Source organism: Amphiura filiformis, chromosome 7, assembly GCF_039555335.1.
Source record: "Amphiura filiformis chromosome 7, Afil_fr2py, whole genome shotgun sequence".
In the NCBI taxonomy this organism is placed as follows: domain Eukaryota; kingdom Metazoa; phylum Echinodermata; class Ophiuroidea; order Amphilepidida; family Amphiuridae; genus Amphiura; species Amphiura filiformis.
Window position 1 is genome coordinate 53,584,652 of NC_092634.1, and position 20,847 is coordinate 53,605,498.

General features: G+C 35.8%; 1 protein-coding gene across 1 annotated transcript; it reads left to right on the plus strand.

Moving 5' to 3' along the window:
• The first annotated feature begins 2,687 nt into the window (after positions 1 to 2,687).
• LOC140157338 (dol-P-Man:Man(5)GlcNAc(2)-PP-Dol alpha-1,3-mannosyltransferase-like) lies at positions 2,688 to 19,960 on the plus strand. Its single transcript, XM_072180494.1, has 9 exons — positions 2,688 to 2,908; positions 6,538 to 6,637; positions 8,186 to 8,333; positions 9,505 to 9,665; positions 10,388 to 10,508; positions 11,927 to 12,132; positions 12,524 to 12,594; positions 13,532 to 13,670; positions 15,255 to 19,960. Exons 1-9 carry the CDS (start codon positions 2,710 to 2,712, stop codon positions 15,412 to 15,414), a joined length of 1,305 nt encoding a protein of 434 aa, XP_072036595.1. The 5' UTR covers positions 2,688 to 2,709; the 3' UTR covers positions 15,415 to 19,960.
• Positions 19,961 to 20,847: the final 887 nt, after the last annotated feature.

Below are 20,847 nucleotides of genomic sequence, written 5' to 3' on the forward strand. Positions count from 1 at the left end.
TGTCATATGTTTAATTAAATTTTGGTTCCTTCAGAATACCTATACCTGGCACTTACTGTACATGTGTATTTTTCCCAGATAGGCCCTAGGTATTATTTTATTCTCAATTCTGTCAGCAGCGGCTAATTAACTGTTACATTACTCTTTCATGTTTTCATTATTGGAATAGTGTTTCGCTATTGTTATCAGGTAAAATGCATGTTAATCACTAGATCTATATACTGTTGTCTGGAACTTATTAAATGTCAGAACCAAATTATTACTGAAACATGAAATGGTATCAGCCTATATTAGACTTACTTATTGCTTGCTTGCTTACTTGCTTGCTTGCTTGCTTGCTTGCCTGCCTGCTTGCTTGCTTGCTTGCTTGCTTGCTTGCTTGCTTACTTACTTACTTACTTACTTACTTACTTACTTACTTACTTACTTACTTACTTACTTACTTACTTACTTACTTACTTAAATTAACATATCTCGACAGTAGCGTAGCGTCAGTGGGTCTTCATATGAGGGGGGGGGGGAGATCACGATTAGGGGGAACCGGGTCTGAAGGGGGATATGACGCTACGCCACTCGAGATACAAGAGATGCACTGGGTGGTGTCAAATGAAAGAGAAGCTCGAAGGAAGTTAAGAATATTATAGGCCTAATAAAAATATTTTCCCACCGGGGGTGACATTCATCATAAGACCCACTCGAGGTCAAAGGTTAAATGTTAAAATGGGCTTAACTTGGTAGGTCTACAAAGAATCCTTGATATGAGGTTAACATGAAAAAGCCAACCTGAGGTTACTCGAGGTCAAAGGTCATATTTTGAAATAGACCCGAATATTGCAAATCATCCTTATAGTATGAGGAGAGCATGGAAAAGTCATACTGAAGTCACCCGAGGTCAAAGGTCAAACAAGGTTAAATGTTGAAATGTGCTTAAACTTGGTGATAATTATCCTTGATGTGAGGGGAACATGAAAACGTCAAAGATGTTAAAGGTCAAATGTCAGTGGCTATGATATTCGTGGCTCTTGAGCCACAGTAGCTCTAGTTTAATTGTGACAGGCCCTGTATTTTTGAGAACCGGACTCTGATCGTTTCGGAGATTTCATATTGTGCTTTGGTTCATAATGTGTTGTATTTCTTCACTTCTTTTTGATTCATAACACTTGATTTAACTTAACTTGAAATTGGTATATAAAAGCTTGACTTCATAGAGTGAATTTTCCGTTTACTCTTTAAGCCTCCGAAACAAACTGTTCAGCCCGCTTGTGCAAAAAAAAATTAATATAAATAAAAGAGCTCATCCAATCTATTTAACAAAAATGTAGCAAAGTAGATCCGAAGGGATCTGGAATGAGCGTTTTGAGCGTTTCGACAGTATTTTTTGTGGGACATGAGAGCACATCAGACATGTCGAATTGCATTCTGAATACGAAGAATGTCTTTCTGATATCTAATAATCACAATATAATACAAATTTTATGACAATTTATTAAAATTTGATATTTTTCACATTTTTGATATTATAATAGTCCTCGAAGTAAATTTTATAAATCTAATGATATATATTCTTCAAGTGTGTGTATGTAGCTGGGAGGAAAAGCCGACGATCAATTGAAAATTCTGACCTTTCATATTGAAGATATTAATTTTTTTCCTAAAAGACCTAGGGCCTAATTGTTTTTTGGTGTTTTGGGAAAAAAATCCATATTTTCAATATACGAAAGATCAACATTTTTCAATTGATCATCGGCTTTTCATCCACCTACATACACTTTAAATAAATCATCAGATTTATAAAGTTTACTTCGAGTACTACTATATCAAAAATATCAATTTTAATCATTTGCCATAAAATGTGTATTTCATTGCGAATTTCAAAAAATCAAAATTATTTGATACCAGAAGGACATTCTTCGTATTCAGAATGCAATTCGATATGTCTGATGTGCTCTAATGTCCCACAATAAATACTGTCCAAAGTTCCCGTTCATACCCCATCCCTTAAGGGAATCGGGTAGCAACGTTTGCACCCGGGGGTTGTACACGGTATTTTTGTGGGACATGAGAGCTCATCAGAAATATCGAAATAATCGAATTGCTTTCTGAATACGAGGAATGTCCTTCTGATATCAAATAATTTTCAATGATTTTTTTTTTTCAATGAAATTTGTGATATAGGCCTACAAATTTTCTGGCATATTATTAAAAATTTATATTTGTGATATTTAACAGTTCTCAAAGTAAACTTTATAAATCTAATGATATGTATTTAAAGTATATGCAGCTGGGAGGAAAAGCCAACCATCAATGAAAAAATTTGACCATTTGTATTGAAAATTTTAGGTCTGTATCATGATATCTTAACGAACGGTCATATTTTCTTTTCTTTTTTTTTTTTTTTTCTTTTTTTTTTTTGATTGACAAGTTTTAAAAAATAATACCTGGACTTTTAGCAAGAAAGCAATTTAAATTTAACTGCCTTATAAATATAATGCACTTGTCTGAGCCCTATTTATTTTATTTTTTTGTGGCTCCAGCTCATTTTTTAGTTGTATTATTTAGTGGAGCGCACCCGAAATCCAATAATGACCTATGACCTCATCGTCAGCTGGAAAGATCTACTAAATTGGATACAGTTAACAGAGCTGTCCATTGGTGAGTAACGCACGACTCCGTTCCAAGCATCCAATACTTGTTTGTGCTTATCATTTCATGCTGTTGTCACAGGAAAGCGATCTTCCTCTCTATTTTACAGAGACAAATCTGAAGATGACAAGGGGAAATCTGGTTGAAAGAGGTCACAATCTCGTCCGGGGTTTACTGTTTGACCCCGAGTATCTATGGATTGCTGCAATAGTGCTATGGTTTGCAGAAATCGTCGTCAATGTGTTGGTTATCAACAGAGTCAAATGTAAGCTTACCTCATCATCATGCATGATCTACCCTGTGTAAAGATAGTCACTTATCGCTCACTGTTCAAAATGTGACATCTACACCAATTACAGTCCCCGAAACTGTCTACTTTTTAGCCGACCTCAATTCCGAAACATTTAGTGATAGTTAAAAATGCGATCCCCAACCCTTTGGCAAAGCCTTTGGTTACCTTTGGACGAATTTTTCGAAATCTCCGCGGTGTCTCCGTGTCTGAAATTCCCCGGTACAAACATCGAAAATGTCGCAATTCTCAGTTCTCGGTGATGATACTATATCCGCATCGCTGTTTTCATACATGAATATGCATATCTCTGACCCCTGTAAGGTCAAAAACGTGGCGTTGATTTCAACCAATCCGATCCACCGTTTAATAAGCAGCTTGATACTGACGTCATATCTGAGATGACCAGGAGGCAGGAGCTACCATTTTGGTAAACTGAACTCGACTCGTGCGTTCTTTTGGTTCACATAAATCGAACAAAATTTTCAATAACGGGTAATAGTATGATTTCAATTTTTTATTTTAAATGAAGTTACTTGTAGTTTTGAGGAATGACAAAGTTGTTTTTGGAAACTTAGATGTTTGTTTCAACTGATGATGTAGGATCGCAAGGTGAGTGAATTCGTGAAGAGATTTGCTTGTTTGAGTGATAGTAGGATACGGGATGTAGGCTAGTCCTCTGTGTTTGACCGGCTCCGGCGTCTCAATTCACAACGTCTCAATTAGTACCTGCTTACCAGACAGCAATACTGCGTATTGCTGTATGGAACCAGATATATGCATGATCATGACCAATCAGTCTTTTATCATTGTCTATTGATCGAAAGGTCTATCCTCAATCCAGGCCACATGATAACCGACGATGGATATGAGGATAGAATGTAGAGCTATCTCAAAATGTCATGAATGTGTCAAAAAAAAAGCGGACACCATGTAGGTATGCTAGGTGCAGGGGTAGCGCTAGGTCGCTTTTTGGGGTCCCGGACCCACCAAAATATAGGTATGCTAGCTAGGTGAGTTCAAATTTGCCATCAAACTGCATCATTTTATATATCAAATTAAAGCCCTTGAGTAAACAAAGCCAACACTGAAAACCTTTTTTTTTCATAGCACTTTCCGCAGCAAAGTTACATCTTGTCAAAGATTGACTTTCATCAAAAAGATTCAGCTAGCAAAATTCCCCAAAACAGCATTTCGGGGTGTTTCTAGATCTTAGTCTCATGGCGATAGCAGCTTTTTTAATGGAACTGCTATCAAAATCCTCTAAAATTCCATGTGCGACTTGATTATCACCATAAATAATCATATATTTGGGTCAAGTAAAACATATTTATGTAGGTTTCCTTCACCGACCTATTCTCAAAAAAAATTGAAATTTCGATGTAAATATGCATTGTGTTTGGGCCCCGGTCTCGGCGAATTTCGCTGACTAGCAAATGCGTTAACTAAGGTTTGCCTGGGATACCTACAAAATAGAGTTCGGACCCCTGTTTTAATTTTCTCCAAGTTAGGGGTCCCTGCAGACCCCAGTTTTTCAATCTAGCGCTATTGCAGACATACTATTTATGCTGCATTTGTGCAACTTGGACTCGCCAAACTCTACTCCGGACCCCCCACTTTTTAATTTTCTGCAAGTTCGGGGGTCCCTGCGGACACAGGAGTGTTTAGTTCTAGCGCTACCCCCTGGCTAGGTGAATTCAAATTTACCATCAAACTGCATCATTTTACATATCAAATTAAAGCCATTGAGTAAAGAAAGCCAAAACTGAAAACATTTTTGTCATAGCACTTTCCGTAACAAAGTTACATCTTGTCAAAGATTGACTTTCATCAAAAAGATTCTGCTAGCAAAATTCCCCAAAAGCGGCATTTAGGGGTGTTTCTAGATCTTAGTCTAATGGCGATAGCAGCTTTTTTTTTAATGGAACTGCTATCAAAATCCCTCCAAAATTCCATGTGCGACTTGATTATCACCATAAAAAATCATATGGGTCAAGTGAAGTATAGAAAACATATTTATGTAGGTTTCCTTCACCAGCCTATTCTCGAAAAAAAAATCAAATTTCTATGTAAATATACAAAACGTTCAAACCTGACTCGTAGCCTATTATTATTATAATGCCATCCTTTCATATTATAATAAAGTAGGCTAGTCTTCGTAAGATAATCCCTTCAAGAGGTGAGCTCTTACAGGAAGTTTTAAAGGACTGCCGACTCTACGATTTACCGTTATATTGATCGTATCGATAGAGGACACAGCAGGCAGTGCCCCGGGGAAGTGTTTGTTTGTTTGTTTGTTTATTTATTTATTTATTTATTTATTTATACATTTATTTATTTTATTAGTTTATTTATTTATTTATTAGTTTAATTTGTTTTTAATTGGGGCTTGTATTCCATGATTATTTTTGGTATTTGATATTAGTTATATTACCATTATTATTTATTCTTATTACCGTATCAATATTTTTATTATTATTAATTTATTTTAAAATATTTATTTATTTACTTCTTGCAGCCTTGTTACTTATACTAGGCCTACTTGTACTTGAAACTTCTAGTCTTACTACTTGTTGAAAAATAATTTGTCAGAGACGATCAATGGGTATTGATTTATGGACAAGTCAGTTGATACACGATCAGTGGCGATCGTGTCATCGAGGAAAAAGTTAATCCCACTTATAAATTATAATAACAATAGGCTGCGAGTCATGTTTGAACGTTTTGTGTAAATATGCATTGTGTTTGGGCCCCGGTCTCTGCGAATTTCGCTGACTAGCAAATGTGTTAACTAAGGTTTGCCTGGGATACCTACACCATGACCAGGGGTAGCGTTAACCCCCGATCTTTTCTTTTCTGATGATGAGAAAACCCCAATGCAAAAGGGCACTATTTTCTGGGGTGTACTCTCACTTAAATGTGTGTTTTTCAGTTGACATGGCTGAAATATGAATATGAATACTATTTGGACAATTTGGCCAATGAATGAAAAAGTTAACAATGCTCCCCATACCCCAGTCAGATGCTGGCCACCCTAGAAGTATTATGTTCTAGACCATTTTCATAAAAGTTTTTCCCCTTGAAAGTTTCCCCCCGAAAAGTCCTGATATGCTACTGCTTCACCAAAACTCTGGACCAGATACATGTAAATACATCATTCTGAACAAGTCATATAGGGATGAAATTCAGTGGCGTAGCGTGGTCGCTCCTACCGGGGGGGGGGGCAGTCATTGTTACCGCCCCCTGCAGCAACAGCCCGAAAAGATCAACCCAATTTTTTCCCAGCCAGGACGGCCTTCGAGAATCTAAAAAGTGGGGGAAAGGAGAGGCAATTTTTTTTACAACAATATTTTCTGTTATTAAAGATTTTGAGGTGTTCCCCCCCCACGCGACAATTGGCGACAAAAAAGTTATGGTTACCGGTACATTAGTTGTCCATAATTTTTCATTAATAATGTTCTTGCTGCCCCTTCTGTTCCGCCCTTTTTTCATTAATAATTTTTCTTGCCGCCCCTTCATCTTCCGCCGCCCCCATCATTAGGCAGAATGCTTTATGGTCAACAAACTTTTGCTGCTAATTATTAATTACTTTTAATATAATTCAGATACCGAGATAGACTGGGAGGCCTATATGGATGAAGTTGAAGGAGTTGTTAATGGCACATATGACTACGTGAAACTCAAGGGAGCTACTGGACCATTGGTGTAAGTAAATACCTCATGTTGTGCAAAAAAATCATGCTATTGAATATTCAATCCCAATCCCAGTTATCTGACGACCAAGATGAGAAGTAGCACTGCCCAGTTAGTTGCATGACCAAGTCAACTACGCACAGTGTCAACACACTATATTATAATTTTTTTTTCATAAAGCTTCATACTCCGTTGGTAATCAATATTCTATTGTTCACACAGACAAAGAAAGTTTACATATGCATTGTGATATACACGTGTGATCGAATTTTCTATTATACACGCACCTGGATCATAAATGTGTTCCTTTATATAATTGTAATTCTCAAAATTAAATATATCACAATTTTAACTTTCGATTTAAAAATCGTCAGTGGCGGATTTAGAGGGGGGGCGCACGCGGCGCGCGCCCCCTCTATTTTGTGCAGATGGGCGCCTGACTCTGTGTATTTTTGCAGAGTGGCGCCTGACTTTGTGTGGCGCCGAGCCGCGGCGGCGGTGGCTCGGCGCCCCCTCTATTGAAAATTCCTGGATCCGCCCCTGATCGTTATGCCAAAAATGCAGTAAAAATGTATCCAGAGCAAACAGTGATGGCCGCTAATTAGTGTATTTAATTTCAAGTTAGTGTATTTAAAACAAAACATTGGTTTTACTCAAAACAAATCAATTTCCTTGTAATAGCAACACCATATGGGATACTAGAGCATGCATAAATCGTAATAATGTGTAGAATAGAACTTGATGGTATCTCATATGATAGTCGTACTATGCTTAGCCTGAGTCGCTCGGCCTATCTCGAACAAAATCGCCATGCGTAGCTATTGAAAAACGAGAGGATTTGCCGTACTATCACAGCAATTTTTGACACAAAGATATGATGACGGTGTGCTACGGTGGTAGTAAATGTGCTTGCATACATACTGTACATGTATGTAGTTGCAACTTCCGACTGTGGCCTGTTTGTATTGCATTATATTTACACTACTCAAATTATTTAAAGGATCAGAATCTGACAATGGTGCTTTTCATCCTTGCCTGTTCTCATGGTGCCAACCTAATAAAGTGTTTTTAGTGAAATGGGACTTAATTACTCGGTAATACAAGTGTTCTGCTGCCTAAACATTACTGAATGAAACGATATTCATCTGATTTTACAACGTTAATCCTGTTTAAAAAAATATAAAAAAGTAAATCTGATCCTTTAAATTTTTTTAGTACCCCGTTAGTGTATTATGACACGGCTTCCCAAACTTTTTTCAGTGACCCAAAATTCATAAGAAAAATATAACGTGACCCACAGCATAACACAAGTCCTGAAGTTATCAAAATTACAAAGGGCACAATTTCCAAGTCGCCTTGCTGAACTTAGTGAACTGCTCTAGAAATATTTTACTGTGGCAAATGCAAGCGCGTGAAGCGTGTAAAAATTTGCAATAAAAGAGAACATAAACTTGAATATCGAAATTAATGAATGTGATCAGTGAAAACTAACATTTAAATAGGAATCTAAATGCAAATCACACATTATGGTTTTAATCATCTTTTTGTTCTATAATATAGGTACCCAGCAGGATTTGTATACATCTACATGGGTCTGTACCACCTGACCAACCATGGTACAAATATAAAACTAGCTCAGTATATCTTTGCTGCCCTCTACCTCGCCAATCTAGCATTGGTATTCAGGATCTACCATAAAACCAAAAAGGTAAGTAATATTATCCTTTGTATCCTAAATTAATGCCAAGTATGAAAAGATATCATTTTTGAGGTCACATCACATGAAGGCTGAATGTGATATGACCTCAAACCATGGATGTTTTTTCATATTGCATGAATGAAAAGAAATATGGGATGACAAATATATCAAATATAATAATGTTAATAGTAGAAATGATAGAAGTACAAAGATCAAAATTTGAAATTGTCAATAAGAGACCCTATCGAGTACTAAGCCACTCTGATCACTCATCCTCATTTAAATAAAAGTCTGCCCTCCATAAGGTACCATGGGGCAATTCACATGATAATAAACTAAAACAGGTGATAGGTATGAATGTTTGTGGAATCAAACTAGAGACCTGTCCCTGTGTCACTTAAAACTTAATTAGAACCAACATGTCTGCCATTTCAATTGTTATACCGTACCGGTTGAGTTTATTCAGTAGGGTCTATTATACTCATTCTTCTTGATCTTGTCACTTAACGTCTCCATTTTTATTTAAATTTGAAAAATTTCAGGCCTAGAAATTTGTTGAGCTGAGAATCCATTCTTGTAGATATTCTCAAAAACTGATTGGGTGAATGTAAGGCGATTCATTTTTTGAATCTACACACTAAAATGGTTGCTAATTTTAAGATTATCCTAAAATGCTGTTGGCAAAATCCAAATGGATTCTTGCAAGTAGAACAAAATTCTAATCTTGAACTGTAGCCTCACTATTCCAACATTCTTGTTCGTATATTTTGCTGTTTTATATACTGCAAAACACATGTACATATATAATATTATGCATGATACTTTGGCGCTGCCGCAAAATTGCACATGCCAACACCTATTCGAGGTGCTTTTAAAACATGCAAACATAAAGAGCCCTATCCATAAAAGTCTAAAGGGTTTTGAGCAAATCATCAATACACATTGTTATCCACGAACAAGTAAACCTACAAATTTGTGTCTCAACCCCATTAGCTCAGTTGGTAAAGCGCCAGACTTTGGTACAATTTCATTTTTCAAAAGCGCTCGATAGTAAGCATATTATGCCAGCTATCAAGTTTTTACGGTATAGTATGTTGACAAGTTTTTGATTGTTAATTGTCTCATTATGAGTAGTAAGACATTTTCTTTTCCTTTGTTCTTTTTGTTTTGCTGTTTGCAGGTGCCACCGTATGTGTTGTTCTTCATGTGTTGTACCTCATATCGCATTCACTCAATCTATATCCTGAGGCTGTTCAATGATCCTGTAGCTATGTTTTTCCTCTACCTTGCTGTTAATTGTTTCATTGAAAGATGGTGGAATTGGGGTTGCGTGTGGTTCAGGTAAGGTTTGCTCAAAATAGACCGCACAATATATAAATGTCATGAAAAAATATTAAAATTTTGATTACATAGTTTGGATAGTTATAAACATATGTATGAACATGATTATTCAATGTTGGAAAGCCATTTACACTTAACCAAAAAAGATATAATTGATGTTTTATGAAATAAACATGACTTTATGATTACTTGTGAATGTATGTTTGATTGCTTGCATGATGGCGCAGTTATCCAAAATGTCGTCTGCAGAATCTCCCTTACTGTCTCTTCAAGAAGAGTAGTAGAGGGATAATTGTGTTTGCTCCTCAGAAGGCAATGATTGCCTGCCCTGGCATATTATGTGATAATCAGATGTTGCCTGGTCTTGTCTGTCAAACCAACAATCTTATTTGACTGCATTTTAATCATGTTAATACTGTATATGAAGAGCTTTGTTGCAAAACCCCTTACATCCACTTGAGCAATTTTGAGAACACATCATCTAATTATAATTAGAGAGGGCGGCCTATCTGCTGTGTCCTGATGTTCTGCCAGGTTTGGCGGGATGCTCATCCTACCCAAGCATCCTGCCAAAAGCTGCTTTTGTTGCAAATCCCCATATGTATAGTTTTTTGATGATTTTTTGATGTTTTCTCAAAATTGCTCACGTAAGGGGTTTTGCAACAAAGCTCTTAATATGTCAAAGTCATGCCATGACGTCTCTTGCAATGTTTCATTTACAGCATAGGTGTATCAGTGAAGATGAATATCCTACTCTTTGCACCAGGCTTGTTACTGCTGCTGCTGACTGAGTTTGGATTCTGGTTAACCATTCCACGGCTATTCATATGTGGAATCTTGCAGGTAGGTAAAATAGTAGTAATAATAATTATTGTAGTGTCATTTTGCATACTGGTAAATTTCCAGTGAGTCCAGTGATTAGCTTTACCGCTCCTGTCACAATTCTGATGAAGTTCCACAAATGTGGTGATGAAATATTAAAGTAAGTCACTATTTTGTAGAGTTGGGCGACTATCACTTTTTTCCTAGTCGACAACAAATAGTCACAACTACGACTATAGTCGCGACTATCTGTGGTCAGAATTGGACCAAAAAAATTGGGTTGGTGCAAATTTACAATAACAAGTCAACAAGACCAATTTAATGATGATTTATGGACTTTATGATTACTTGTTTGTATAGTGTTACTATTGGTAAGACAATGACTAAAGTTTTTATCACATTTTCACAGTTTATATGCAGATATCTTGTGCTTTTAACATGATTTTGTAACATTTAAATATAGTTCCATTTGACAACTTTTCATTTTCAATAGTCGTAGTCGCGACTACCAGTAAAAGTCGCGACTAACGACTATTGGCGACTTAGTCGCCCAACTCTACTATTTTGTTTATAGAACTGTTTAAAATATTCATTCTAACATGAACTTTCTAATTTGTGATGTCTGTTTAGTGTTGCAAATTATTAGAAAAGGGGATAAGCAGACCAGAATGTCACAATAACATAATCCACCCTACAATGTATGCCATCCCAATATCATACTAATACTGGATTGTAAATAAACTTTTGATGGCAAACATCATGGGATTTGTGCCCTGACATTATTAAAGAAATGAAATTGGTATGTGGACAAAAAAACAAACATTTTTTACAGGATTTTACCTGATGCCAAATGTTGGCAAAATAAACTGAGCTCAAAAAGAAACTTATAATTTTTTACAACTTGTGAATCACAAGGTCATATCTTAAAATACTGTCAATCAAAATGAACCAAAATTACACACATGATTACCTTAATACTCTACTCAAAACACATATCAGTAACCAAGCAGTTGTCCAACTGACACAACAGCAAAATCCACTGTCATGGGACAGCTTCCTGGACTTCCTTCACTTTCACAGCCCAACATTTGGCACCCAGGACAAAAAATCTGTGAGAATGCACACAAGATCCTTGCACAGATGATAAAACGGTGCTGCTTTCGGATTTTCATACACTTTTTTCATGAAACAGGGCTGGGCTGTGAATGTGGTCCAGGAAGCTTTCCCATGTCAGTGCATTTTGCTGTTGTGTCAGTTGGATAACTGCTTGGTTACTGACATGTGTTAAGAGTAGAGTATTGAAGTAAATCTGTGTGTAATTTTGGTTCAATTTGATGGACAGGATTTCAAGATATGACCTTGTGAAAAATTATAAGTTTCTTTTTGAGCTCTGGTTATCCATTATAATAACCCGCCTTTGTTTTATTTTAATTATCCAGGTCATCCTAGCCATTCCATTTTTACAAGAAAATCCCATTGGCTATCTTCTACGAGCCTTTGAGTTGAGTCGGCAGTTCCAGTACCAGTGGACAGTCAACTGGCGGCTTCTTTCTGAGGAATTCTTCTTAAATCGCTACTTCCAGTCTTGTTTGCTTGTTCTTCATGTTGTGCTGATTGTGTTATTTGTTATACATAGATGGAATAGGTGAGTCCCTAGTGTAAGACAAGAGTTGCAACAAGTCAATACCAGTGAAATTACGTAATTTAACTGAAGTGGTTTTTAGTAATGCTACATGCAGTCTTGTTTGCTTGGCATTCCTGTTGTATAGATTTGTAATACACAGATGGGGATCGAGTAGGTGGGTGTCTTGTGTATTTAAGCATTTGAATTGTTTTTGCACAAGATTTCACAACATTTTCCCAATAAAACAAGCATATAATATTGATCCAAGGAATGAGAATCCTAAACAGTAACTCTAATCTCAAATTTAGCAGAAGTTTGTTATGCCCAGGAAGATATACAGTCACGGTATAACTGTAATATGTACAAAGTTTAACTTGTAAATATTGTTCTTCTATATTATTTTCTTTATCAGGAAAACAGGTGGACTTTGGGAACTTTTGAAGAAACCAAGCCGGTTGATGCCAAAATTACTTGATGATAGCTATATCCTTTTATATGTATATAATTATATCTCACTCAAATTACATTGATTTCTACACAATATATAATCAGTGTTTTGTACTGGGAAAGGGCTATCGGGTTGGGTGATGCAGTTGCAAGTTGTAATGTGCTCAGTAGAAACCTGTTCAGATGCGGTATAACACCAGGAATGTTCCACATTAGAAACATGGTTAGTGGTTTCAGTAGAAGTTCAGCAAACTTTTGTAGCCTGACCATGGATTACAAAGGATTTTTAGTGCCTTCTCAAATTGATCAATTCAATGTTTCTGATATGAGTTTTTCTTGAGGATTGCCACAGTATCACTTTGGAATGTAGCATCCTCATCCAATTTCTCCATTAACTTGATATTTAACATCTATCATATCATGTGATGCAATCAAGCTAAGTGAGTCTGATGTCGAGCTAAAGTTAAAATTAAGTTTTCAAAAAGAGCCACTTTTAGAGCTTCATTTTGCCAAAAACCCCATCATAATTAGACTTACTGTTCTAGAGTTATGGTCATTTTAGTGTTGCTCAGAAAAATAAAATACTATGGGAATTAAATACTATTATTGACTGTATCTCAAAATTAACACTAGCCAGCCCATAATTTCATTTTTCTTACCAAAATGCTGGATAACAAATGATAAACATGCTGATATTAAAATATCATGCCTACTATTTAGTTTCAATATGGCTGCCATTTTTGCTACAATACATGTAACTGTATTGTGGCAATGAATTGCTTGTGAGAGAAATTAGTGAAAGTGAGTGCCAAATTTGACCTATTAAGCTACTTTTCATTAATTAGCACTTTGTTGACTTTCTCATATCCTGTTTAAGAACCCTTTTCAGTGACGCATGTATAGTAGAAAATGTGTCAAAAATATCTATAAAAATATACAGTGGAAGATGTTTGTTTCCTTGACTGCATTGCACATATTGTCAGTACGTTATTTACATGTAATTTCTTAGGGATAGCATTTAGCAGGACTCTTCATTATCAGTTTTATGTTTGGTATTTCCACACGTTACCATTCTTGCTATGGGGGACCACAGATCTACCTTCAGTCATCAGGTATGTGAAATGTGTACTTTTAACTAAGGCACCAGAAACAAATTTGTTCGATCTTTGGATTGACCGTCGATGCTGCTTCGATGCTTGTTATTTATGAACTATCAACCAATTATCATAATTAATGCTAAATTTATATTGGTCAGGCAAACATAATGTTACCACAATTAACGGTAGTAAATTAATTGATTTCATAAATGATAAGGATCAACCAAGCATAGATGGTCGATCAAAAGATCAAACTAATTTATTTTTATTGCTTGATTAAGTGGGTTAAAATAGGTATAAATCAACTTCAGGTAATTTAATCATTTTCCAAATAGGGACTGTTGAAAACACTTTGATAAATCTACAGAAGATGCTGATTACATAACATTAAAAGAAACAAATTTACTCAATTTTCACTACGATTCGTTTCGCCCGAAGGCTCCTCAGGTGAATGAGAGAAATGTAGAACAACCTTAGAGTCATGCGTTTATCGCGTTGCTTAAACATGTTTAATGCGCTTGATTTTTATACGCTCGCTTGCGTTTTTCCTTAAACATGTTTAACGCTCTGGTCGCTTTCTTGCGTGTCGCTTACGGTGTCGCTTACATGTAAGCGACACCATAAGCGACACGCAAGAAAGCGAGGGTTTTATTTTCGCGAATTTCACGATTAGAGCTCCAACCGCGAAAATAACACCTCGCGAATATATGCAATAATGTATTACAAATATAGGGAAGGACTGGACAATCACGAAAATAACATTCGCGAATATGTGTCTCTCCAAATCACGAAAATAACTGTACGCGAAAATTACTACTTATACAGTAAGTCAAAAAAAAAATTTACGAAATGTAAAAATATAAAAAGATATGTGTAGCCCTATTTGTTTTACACATGTGGACCAATTGATAACGTTACACGTCATTGAGTTCAGTCACAATGGTTAATTGTGTAAGAAAAGAGGCTGTTTTAAAAGTTGCACCTGAGTCCATAGCAGTCGGGTAATGTACCATTGTGACTGAACGCAATGACGTGTGACGCTATAATTTGGTCCATATGTGTAAAACAAATACGCCTACCCATACCTTAATTACATATTTGCATTTTGTCAAATATTTTTCGATTTATTTTAAAAAGTATTTAGGGGGGAACTTATAAGTTGTGGACCCTATAATAATCTTACTGAAGTGTTTCTTTCTTTCTACACTTTCTGTCTGTTTTGTTGAATGTAGGTAATAGTACATGTACTTATTGATGCTTACATGTAATATTTGAAATTTATACCTTTATTCAAAATGAGGATATGTTCCAAATTAGGATATCACATTATGTGACAAAGGATAAATTTAATGACTTGGAATTCTTTCAGGTGTTGTGAATTAAGAACATCCGATCAAGTAATCCATATTGAATGATGTAAAAACACACATTATGCATAGTGCAACTGTCAGAAATGCTGAGCTCATCAGCAGCTGCATGATGACTTGAAATGTTAGTATATAAACTGTGTCATCATAAACAAAGGCAAGCTGTCTTTGGAAAAGGTTTATTCACTTGCTTTGTTTTCATTTGTAATGTCCTTGTTCTTCTTTCCCATAGAATTCTGGTGTTGGGTGTGATTGAGATGTGTTGGAATACCTATCCGTCCACAACACTAAGCTCTTCAGCCTTGCATGTATGCCATATGGTGCTTCTTGTAGCAGTGTGGTTAAAGAAACCAGCACCTGCTCCAGTAGATGTCAGCCGTAAAACCAGATGATGCCGATGCAAAGATATTACAAACACTTACCTTGACCCAGAGGAGTAATCAACTCCATTCCAGTACTCATGCTATTGCACATATCACAAAACTAATGCCTTGTATATAAAATTAGATTCTTTAAAACTATTCAACTGGAGACACAGGTTTGAGAGGCAACAGTTTCACACCTTATCCTAGGTGCATCTTCAGGCCATCTGTTGGGCTGTTGTCAATTGGTCACTAACTAGTGGTGAGATGGTGTTGCCAGCGGTCGTGGATTTAGAGCCAAACTTATTTGGAATGTTCTTGATAATGGAATAGTTTTAAAGAATCTAATTTTATATTTGATTATACCTGGATGAATGATAAGGCACCAGAAACAAATATGTTCGATCTTTGGATCGACCGTCGATGCTGCTTCGATGCTTGTTATTAACGAACTATCAACTAATTAATCAGAATTAACGCCATGTTTAAATTGGCCAATATCCCTTCAGGCACAAATTACTATTTTATCACAATTAACAATAGTAAATAAATAAATTTCATAAATAATAAGGATCGACCAAGCATCGATGGTCGATCGAAAGATCAAACTAATTTGTTCTTATTGCCTAACCTTCACAAACATAATGCCTTGTATCTTCATACAAGAATCAATGTTTCAAAGCACATATTTTGTACAAAGTTCCACCTTAGCTATGTAATTTCTATTTCTGGGTATTTTTTATCTGCATGTATTGCAGGGTCTATACATGCAAAACCTCTTTGAGAACATAAAAAGATAAAAGATAGCATTGTGTAAGTTTTGACTTTATTGACATGCACAGTAAAATAAAATTACCACTTAGGTTTTGTAGGCTAAAAAATGTTATGTCTCAAAACCCATGGCAATTTCAAAAATGAATACAGAATGAGATTTTTATTTTTTTTAAAGATTTTTTAAAAACTAAATTTGAATTAAGATGTCATTTTCAAGAATTCAAAAGTACACAGCATAACATTGTCTCAGAATTTCATGATTTTACGGCAAAAAGTGAAAAAAAAAATAATTAAAAAACAAATTTGCCGTGTCAGCTGACATGGACATGCTAAGGAAAACGAGCATGCGCTTTGAGACATAACAATATTTTTTAGCCTTATAGGTTGAACAAGTGGGATTCTGAAAGGTTCCTCCATTTTTGCTCCGACAGAGTGCAAAAAGTAGGGTATGCTTTTAACCAGATTTTTAAATATTTTAATTTAACAAGCCTGCAGATATTCTGCTTTGGTACTATAATAATGCAGCTGCTTCCGATTTTTATTGTGCTTAGAGCAACCTACAGTATTAAATAGTGTGCATGTGTGCTCATTCACTGCAGGCAAGGCATTCTACTTTTTATATTTTGCGTATTGTGTTGGCATAATATAACTGACTTAATTAAACATAACAAGAAGAATTGGAACAGCCCTGCATCTGTTCAAGATGCTGCTCCTTTTTTTTTGACTATATACATGTCTGTAAAGCATTAATTACAGACACCTTGAGCAGCATCGATCGCCAATCATATTATTGAAATTTACCCTCTACAGTCCTTTGTGATCAAATGTGTAAGAAATTCAGTTTATTGTGAGGAGCGTTGTTGTTTTGTGTTGTCCGGGCAAAAAAACCAAACAAGCTTTGAGTCATGTGTATGTTTGTGGTCAGTGGGTTGTGCCAATACAACAATTGTTTTTGGCTTGGCTTCGAGGAACACTCAGTTTGCTGAAACTGACAAAACTTTGGAGCCACTGTTATGTTTATGATAGAATGCTGGTTACAATTGACCTTATTTGAAACTTATTTGGTCCAGCAATTCCAAGGGATCATGCTCAAGATGTAATTGAGATGTATTTGAGAAGTAGTTGTATTACATATTTAAGTATGTTATTGTTCTCCCGGGTGTTTTGTTCACGAAAGTTTCCACAGTTAGCCTTATATCAAGACAGGGATCATACAGCTTTTGCAATATATAAGATGTACACTCCCTCAATAAAGTCTTGGCAATAGGCTAATATGATGTAAGCTTGCATGAAGGATAGACCCATATCTAGGGCTGATTTGTGTTTTTCCTATTTTGTAGGGAAATTGTATTTAATCAGAGTCTGATGAGTTTATGGCAAAATAATTCATATAATAATTTTCTATACACTTTCCTTCGAAGGTTGATACCAAATTTTATATCAAAAGTTTAATCATTATATAAATTATTTTGCCATAAACTCATCAGACTCTGATTAAATGGGGATGGAACTAGTGGAGGTCTTAATTTGGCTGTGTTTATATATCGAGTGATTCAAGACTGTTGAAAGACACACATATAAAATTATATTATTTGTTTCAACTACAGTGATGCTGACGCCTTATGCATATTGCCCTTGGGAAGAACATGACTGCTATATATGGGTTGATTTTCTCTACCCCGACGCTTTCATTGTTAATATCCAGCGCTACAGCAGTGTTATTTTGATATTTTTAAAATGTAATCCTTTTACCCGTTACAGTAATACATCAAAACACAATTAATGGGGTGACACTGTAGCTGAAACAGATAATAACAGAGATAATTAATGGACTATGAGATAGGACACTCCGTACAATTAAACATGCAAACGGCCTATACCGATGTGAGGACAGTGCAAGAGTCACATTTGCCTAGTCTCGGGCCAGACTCTGCAGTTATGAATGACGAGTGACGACTAGCACGAGAGTCACATTTTCTGTCCTCGAAAACTAGTTCCGGATTGTCGCGGACCTGATAATAATTAATGTTGCTATATACATGTATTTAATATTCTCTGACAAAAGTGTATGTGTTGAGCGTTGTGTCAAATGCGTGTGCATATTTCCAGAAGCTCCAATCTAGCGATAAGGGCCCGGCTGCTAACATGTTAACATTGCTTTGTGTGATTGGTTTATATATTTCAAGTCATGCATAGTTTACAATGTTATGTGCTTGCTTTCAACTTGTACTTGTCATGTCAGAGAATTAAAAATAGCAAGACTAATTCTAATTGTAACCCTAAATCTTATCATAATGACTGGTAGCAGTAGCGTAGCCAGGTTTTCGGAACCAGGAGGGGGGCACAAACTTGTTTATAATGTACAGACAGAAACCTTTTTCTGACAGAAATTGTGAATTGTTGACCTCATTTGGGGGAACATCAACACCAACTGGCTACACCATTGACTGGTAGCTAGTCTATATAAAGTTTGTTTGTTTTTTGTTTCAGAAGTTGAATAGGAATATGGATGTGAAATTCAGGTTTCAATGAGCGAGCTGATCATTATTGAATAAGTTTAAATGGGATCAGTTGCAAACTTAATCAATTATGAATAGGCCTACCTGTTTAAAAGACAATCTGATATGTACTCCGTTAACTTTGAACCAAACAAATGGGGGTAAAATGAAAGAAAATCACTTATTCATTCCAGTGCCTAGGTCAGTGCAATACATCAGCTATTGGTTCATCTACTGCCTGAAATGTATTGATCATGTAACATCTGAGATGAAAGTACCTAAAGGTTTACCTTTAGCTTAGGTATTTTTGTCACTTGTCTCCCCTCCTTTTTCAATCAAATCGAACAGTAATAACTCTTCTAGTGAGCTGTATCAACATTTGACCACAAAATTGCCTTAAGTAATACTTACTTCTTGGGAACTAAACACCATATAAGGCCCGATATAAGGTCATTATAATATTATGTAACTCATTGACCCATTTGTGTCATATAATGTAGTGCCTCTATGCCACTGGTGATCTGATCACCTCAGTACCTGAGTAGGGGATTCATATTGTGATCAGTTCTTATAAGGCAATGGCACCTAATGTTAAATTAAAGCCATATTATAAGATTTGCTGAGGAGGATGCCCTCACTGATTTTTTTTTAATTAATTTTTTACACGATTATATTGAACTTTATTAAACCAATATACCCTGCAAAAATCAAGACTCTTGGTGCTGTAGTTTTATCAAAATCCGAGATTTTGAATAAAACGATGGAACCGTCGTTTTATTATTACGATGGAATGTTCATAACACACAGTACGTACACGGCATGCGGGACGGTGATCTACACAACAAAGGGTCGTACCATAACATGACCGAAGGAGTGGTACGTATTGGCGACATATGCGCTGGTAGTAAATTCCAATTTCTTTGCTTGCCGTAGTTGTTTGGCTCAAAAATAAAAGGGATATAATTATCTGACTGTAAAATTAACATTTTATGGCAAAAGAAATGCTACTCTATTTTGTATGAAAATGTTATAATATGGCTTTAAGATGGTTTATATTTTCCAAATGTAATTTTAACCAATCATGTCAAATGATAACAAGTAATAATTCTGGATAATAAACAAGTTGATGACAGAACAAAATATGCTTATTTTGAAAGCTAGGGAATGAGACTCAAACCAAATCAAGGCTGATGATTTGAAATATTTACACGATTTGATATCTTAAACATCCGGTAAACTGAAAATGATTTTGTTCTAAAGTTTTTATTGAAGTTTCAGAATAAAGGTATTTTTGTGAATCTTGACTTGTGTTGAGTGTCTTTATGGGGCAAATTGCTCCTTATTCCAGTTTTGCACTTGGTGCAGTAGTGCTGGTATGCTGTATTGTATAATATTAATAATATGCAGAAACAGATTTACTATTTGATTCTGGTAAAATCCCAGTGAACCAGGAGCAATGTTCAGAAACGTATTGCTCCAGGTTCTATAGTCTGCTTATTTCAAGGCTTGCATTGTTATGCAGTAAAATACAATGTGATTTTTGCAGAATGCTAAATACAAGTACTATTTGCAGGCATGAGAATTTCCAGTCAAAACTCTGGAACCAGTCTTTTTTATGTCGAAATTTCCACAGTGTTTTTAATTTTCAGCCCATTTTCAGGTCTAATTTCAAGTTTGCATGCTTTTCCAGACCTTTTCATGAATGCGTATTCCCATGCCTGTATTTGGTCTGGGCAGGCACACGCTTGAGTTGTGATGAAACCAGGCTCAATTGCTCAAGCCACGCTAAAAAGCTTATTAGCATGCTGGTCTGTATGGAGAGAAACAATCCCCTGTGTAACACATGAATTGCTTTATTTGCTTACATACTTTTACCTCTTGAACTATTACACATTGACACAAGTAAGGCTACCAAGACAAAGGACCAACATTTAGTGTAAAGCTGACTATAAATATTTTCACTTTTTGTCGCAATAAATGTTTTTCGGAATGGGTGAGTGGGAAAAGTTGTAATTTCGCCCCCTTTGGAATCTTTACCCAGTATGCCACTGATATGTGGCCCCTTAAACCATAATGTACATCTTTTAAAATGAATATAGTTCAGTTGTTTCAAACCCGATATTCTTGCATATATTAATTTTAATGTTTACACATGTCCCAATTAACATGCACCCACTTGGAATCAGCTAAA